This window comes from Orbicella franksi, chromosome 13, assembly GCF_964199315.1.
Source record: "Orbicella franksi chromosome 13, jaOrbFran1.1, whole genome shotgun sequence".
NCBI lineage: Eukaryota > Metazoa > Cnidaria > Anthozoa > Scleractinia > Merulinidae > Orbicella > Orbicella franksi.
This window is the reverse complement of record NC_138157.1, coordinates 8,586,102-8,592,400: the sequence shown is the minus strand read 5'-3', so window position 1 is coordinate 8,592,400 and position 6,299 is coordinate 8,586,102. Positions and strand designations below refer to the sequence as shown.

General features: G+C 42.4%; 1 protein-coding gene across 1 annotated transcript in view; it reads right to left on the bottom strand.

Moving 5' to 3' along the window:
* The window catches only part of LOC145465150 (nuclear pore complex protein Nup93-like), an 18,065-nt gene extending 14,230 nt beyond the window's left edge, over nt 1-3,835 (bottom strand). Inside the window, exons 1-4 of the mRNA XM_081448921.1 lie at nt 3,527-3,835; nt 2,540-2,657; nt 2,246-2,308; nt 1-112 (exon numbers count right to left, since the gene is read on the bottom strand). The exon at nt 1-112 is cut by the window's left edge and continues 17 nt beyond it. Of these exons, the coding sequence (XP_081305047.1) occupies nt 1-112; nt 2,246-2,308; nt 2,540-2,657; nt 3,527-3,699 (466 nt within the window). The 5' untranslated portion in view covers nt 3,700-3,835. The remainder of the gene's footprint in view (nt 113-2,245; nt 2,309-2,539; nt 2,658-3,526) is intronic.
* Nucleotides 3,836-6,299: the final 2,464 nt, after the last annotated feature.

Here is a 6,299-nt window from a genome sequence, read left to right as displayed (position 1 = left end):
AGTCTAATGTCTCCTGTCCAGCTCCCAGCAGTGAATTTAGAATTTTCTCTTTCTCTTTTTCCCATTCATTCTCCATACAGGACCATTGATGCCTCTCAGCCTGGTTAAATGTCTAATTGCATAAAGTGGTATATATACAATGAATACTAGCATCAGTTTAGAATGTACAACCTATACTATCAGAGATTATAAACAACACTGCATTGTAACAATGGCTAAATACACTTGGCATGCTTTATGTATACCTGAATAAATAATATATAGATTTAGCTAAGCCTAAAAGTGGAGGTTGTTCAATGCCTGACTAAGGTAACCCAGGATGATTGAGAATTTTCATTTGAGTTTTTTTTGATATTGTGGTGAGGTTTTCTGTTTATACTGTTTGGCCTTCTGAGTTTAAATAATCTCAAACTACACAAAACACAAGCAAAGAAAAATATGTTTAGACAATAAATATTTATACTTTGGTGTTAGCTTTTCATCTTGGGTTAGCGTTAACCGCCTTAGTTCTGAACAACGCGACACTGATTACAGTAAATTAACCTAATTGGAGCCTGTGATCCAATGGAAGAGCCAGTACTTAGTCCGAGGTTAACTCAATAAAAGAAAAAACGCGTCACACGAGCTCAAAACTTGAGCCTGCAATGTGGTCACATGGTGCTGGTCAGCAGATACCTTGTTTTGGCAGGTGTCACTTGACCATAAAATAGATATCCAATATCAAAGATATACATGTACACTGTAAACCAAGGCTGTATTTCCTATAAGATGGAATATGGCCGCCATGTTGTGCAGCGTTGTCATCATCATTGGACACATACACCTACGATCCACGCCGGTAGCCATATTGACCATCAAAAAAGAGTTGCATGGTTTTCTATTTCCATGCATGCATGTGGTACTGTTCCTATAGTTATGGGCACCACTTGGCAGCCCTTTGGGCCACCAGAGCTCTGCAATGAATGGTTATTGGAACCACAGGCGGCCCAATTGCGAGATGAGAGGAAATAATTAATGTAAAAGAAATGTATGCAAACGTGACTCTTGCCTTCGAGTGGTGTTGTGTTACAAAGATGCGATTTACAAGGGTTTGTATGGGAACTTTATGGGTTTGCTTTAAATACCTAAAATTTAATGTTCTGTGAATAAAACTGACTTACCTTACTTTCCTGTCCTATTCTTTGTTGTTTCACGGTGTTTGAGGCCGTTTTGAAGCGTTTTCAGCGAGTTAGCGCTGGTGGTGGTGTCCCACTAGAAAAAAACACAAGGTTGGCTGGCTCAGAATCGAACCATGGTACTGCAAAGGCCAAAATATTCCTGAGGAATGGATGGAGCCGATTCAAATCATTATCAGCCTAAGCGTGAATACCTCACTTCCCAGTCCGTCAGTCGCTGGTTCACAAATCTCATTGCAAAGGCCTGAAAATTGCTCCTTTATCAGTTCAAATCTGCCTCTCTCGCTGCTGCATCATGCGTATAGCCAATGGTAAGGATACCAGATTTGAAAATCGAAGCTTAGCGACCGCATCCGCTCAACAAAAACAGCACTTGGTCGGGGTGGGACGGAACTACTGCCAAAATGCAAATCAAAACCGTGTGAGGGTACACTGCATCAAATTTGACACATATGCTTCGAATGTGTTCGTGGCTTTTCGCGGGGTTTCAAATAACCCATAAAGCATTAGCAGTATCCGGTGAAATCTGATGATTTTCAAATCTGGTATCCTCACCGTTGGCTATACGCATGATGCAGCAGCGAGAGAGGCAGATTTGAGCTGGTAAAGGAGCGATTTTCAGGCCGTTGCGTTGAGATTTGTGAACCAGCCACAGACGGACTGGGAAGCGAGGTATTCACACTTCAGCTGATTATCATTTGAATCGGCTCCGTCCATTCCTCTGGAATATTTTGGCCTTTGCAGTACGATGGTTCAATTCTGAGCCAGCCAGCCTTGTGTTTTTTTCTAGTGGGACACAACCACCAGCGCTAACTTGCTGAAAATGCTTCAAAACGGCCTCAAACACTGTGAAACAACAAAGAATACGACAGGAAAGGTAAGTCAGTTTTATTCACAGAACATTAAATTTTAGGTATTTAAAGCAAACCTGTAAAGTTCCCATACAAACCCTTGTAAATTGCATCTTTGTAACACAACACCGCTCAAAGGCAAGAGTCACATTCATATGTTTCATTTACATTAATTATTTCCTCTGATCTTGTGCTTGGGCCGCCTGTGTTGGAACTTACATTTTTTCGAGCTTCCTCTATAGCAGCTAAGATAGCATTTTCCCTCTCATTTCGAAGAAAACCCTGAAAGAAATTTCACACCTTTAAGCCAAACTACCAAGGACTTTTACCTTCCAAGCTAATGGGTGGTTCCTACAAATATCTTTTCATACATACGTACCAAAAGGATCGTTGCTTTCATGCTGGGGGGAGGGGAATTTTATAAAGTTCAAGTTCATAAAGGGAACTATAAAGCTTGGTAGAAGAGGAGAGGGATTCAAATCACTATGTCTACTTTGGACAACACACATTTACCTGAATGTCAGTCTCTCTAACAGGCTCAAGAGGCTCAAACGTCTTAGCTGTGTCCAGACGATCCAGTTTTTCTGACAGCCGTGGGACATCAAAGCCTTTGGTACCCAGCAGAATGGAACTGTGATAAAACAGATGAATAAACTAGTACAATGAACCAACAATTTTGCCTGTACATAACAGTGATGATTGTGATCCTACAGTTCGTTTTTCCTGCCAACTTTATTTCCTGTTTCACTGGCAGTGTTATTACATACATGTATGATGAAGGCATGTCTTACCATTTTTATTTTGTAGGGGAGGGAGGGTGTCAAACCATATTTTTTACCTGCCAACTCAAATACATTTTTGAAATCGTGTCACATGTTGTTGGTCAAAGCTCACTAACTCCTTAGGGCAAACAAAACACACCAACTCCCGAGGGAAACAATGACTTGAACTCTTGACTTGCACATAGTGGTTGTGATCAGGTCTTGCTCTCCAGCAGCATTTTCCTTACAAATCCTTTAAATTTTCCGAAAAATCAAGCTGTCATATAAACTTACTCTTTAATGCCAGGGGCGTCAAACTTGGCCATTTAGGTATTTTCGATGCGCTCTTTCCATTTCTGGCATTCTTCAAGTCATAGCCCATAATATGAAAATTTTCTCGAAAAAATTTGGTCACGTGGCCCCAGCTGCAAAGGGCCTATTATTGGGGGTGTTGGGAAAACAAAGCTCACTGTTTCCCGTGGGGCCAGTCATCAAGTGCTTAACATGTGCATGTAAATCAACCACAGAAAATTTGATAGATGACAATCTCGCTCCTTCCAGAACACAAATAAACGCACTTTGTTACTGTTTCTCTAAATTCTGACAACTACATGTATCACTCTAAGTCAGCCTGGCATTTACAAGTTTAACCTTACATACATTACAAGCTTTAATCTTAATAGCTGCGGTATTTGCTGGCTTATAACGTAATTTACTACCACACAATGACCGTACTTACGCCTTGACCTGAGCATTATCTCCAGCAGTTCCCGTAGTTTGAGACCACAATCTCTGCCCAGCCTCGGCGAGTTGGTGAAGATTTCTCTCTACACGCGGGAGTTCCCAGCCACTATCCATGTCGGCCGTCAGTTGCTCTGCCTGTTGCAGCAAATCGCCAAAACTCGACGACATGATTGACAAGAATTTAATCTTTCCTTATTGTATTAGTATTTCTTCTTGGTTAACTGAATAAATCCACTGGGACGACAGGTCAGTGTAGTATTTTCGTAAAACCCGCCATGTTGCCTTTACTCCATGTGTCTCTTGGCTCTGACGCGCATGACATGGTTTTGACCGCTGATTATTGAAACATCATTCTCGTCCCTAACCTTAAAAGTACCATGTAATTTGATTGGTGCTCCTTCTCAATTCTTACATATTTACATAACAGGTAAAGTATAAAGACGCAAGGCACGCCATTGACGTTGTGCGACACAGTGAAGACTTGCTATGAAGCGACAAACGGAGAAAGGACTTTTGAATTACTTTTGAAAGTCCGCTTCTCAACAACGTAACGCTTTATTGGCTTTGGGGAAAGTCCCCGGACCTGGGGTAGAAAGTGTCAATCGAAGCATGTTTTTCTCGAGTCGACGAGCCGCGTAGAAGCTACATCGCAGAGCTGGACGAGAGAAGGGCATTTTGTCGAAGCAAAGTTATGCAAAGGGACATCAATTCCTGATGTTCAACTCGACGGGGCTTACTCTCACTGTACGTGTCACATCCATTTTTAAGTCTGAGAAAGTCAATGGTCAACGTTTTAAAACTGTTAATGTGGTTTAAGCCTCCGATATCTTTGACCAGAACACTGCAATTTGGCGCTCCCCATTCGAGAGTGACTACCATCGCTTCCATGTGGGCCAACCGACCTTCGAAATTCATAGGAGCGGAGAGCTTTCGGTGATATAGACGGACTGTTCTTCACATAGTAATTCAACTAGTAATTGGGCCATTCCATTTAATATCCCCATCTCCCGTATTGAGGAACTTTCAATTTCACCCCCTCAGAAAAGTAAACTTTTGACCCCCTAAGAAAGGAAGATCAAAGTGCCGACACACTTCCCCCTTCAAAAATTATTAAACGATCAAACGTGCTGACACAGTTACCCCAACAGAAACGGCCTTTAAAGACTCCTCGCCTCCCCCTCAGATTTCCTAGGTCCTCAGTAGGAGGGGGGCGGATAAAAAATGGAATGGGCCATTCCCAAAGATACGACGAATGAAACCATTTTGACGTAAGTAATTTGTTTTCAAGGCAGCTAAAATTAAGTTCTCATGCATGGAATTCATAGCCTTCCTTAGCCATTTATAGCTTATCTTCATTGTTCGCGAAGCGCTTAGACTTCGAGTAGTCCCTCTTTCGCTTAGTCCGTCGTGCGTGACGCGAAAGAAAACCGCGAGAAAAAAATGGCCGCGGGAAATCCTGGGGGCGAGGAGCGCGCGAAAGGATTTTGCGCGGCCATTTTTTTTCTCGCGGTTTTCTTTCGCCAGGGGTGTGGGAAAATTTCACGCCCGGGCGGAGTATGGGGTTGGACGCCTGGATGTTGCTTATACAATGTAGACGTGTTAATAAACCGCTGTACATGTTTACCTTGCTTGCTTGCAGTTAGCACGGTTAGGTTTGCTTGCGGTTAGTGTCACTCTATTTTGCTTGCGGTTAGCGTCACTCCATTTTGCTTGCGGTTAGCGTCACTCCATTTTGCTTGCGGTTAGTGTCACTCCATTTTGCTTGCGGTTAGCTTTCATTTGTATGTTAGGGTAACTCTATATTAATTTATATTACTGTTCATTATATGTAGTTTAAATTTTCGACATTCCGGCAGCTAGCAGCTCGGTGGTACAGTGGTAAGTAAGGGCACAGTGGCCCGGGTTCGACTCCCAGTGAGGGCAAATTTATGTAGTTCTTTTTCGTCATAAAATAGTCACAAGACTTAGAATTTTAAGTCATATTTAGTTGACATACTGTTTCTTCGTTTAGGAACCCGAGAGGAAGTCACCCTCAATCTACGCCCGTGAGGTAGTAACACCCCAGGGGTGTTCGCGTCACGCACGATGGACTAAGCGAAAGAGGGACTACTCGTAGTCTGAGAGAGGTGGCGAATGGTAAATGCGAGTCTTTGCGAGACGGCGAGACAAGCGTTTTTTTCTGCGAGCCCGAGACATTTTGACTTTTTAGATTGCGAGACCGAGACTTCAAAACGTTCAGGCTCTTAAAATTCGAGCTCCAGATTTAGTTGAGAGCTAGAATGAGCTTGTACAGCCTTTAGCCAGCTTCTTGGAACTGACTGGAACTGGAAATTCGATTATAACACACTACGTTATGATATCCTAGAGAAAAATAACTGTTTCTCTGGCGCCAAAATGGAAGTTGCGGTAGGTTTTGTACCTTTTTTGGAATTAAGACAATTTAGGAAAAGTTAGGATTGACTTTTTCTCGGAAATTTGTCAGTCACTTCATTGAAATTCAATATCAAGTGAAGCCGGAAGACGTCATTTATAAAAACAGATAAAGGAACGAATTGGGACTTCGAGACCCTTAATTAGCCTTCCGAAAAATCGAGACTCCGAGACTGCTTCGATTCGTAGAAAAATGGAGACTGCAAGACACACATAACCGATAAAAAAGGAGACTGCGAGACCCGTGAAATTTGACTAAAATTTTACGAGACCCAGAGTCTCAGTTGAAGGACCATTCGCCACCCCTTCTAAGGCGCGCTAAGTTCGTTGAACCGAGT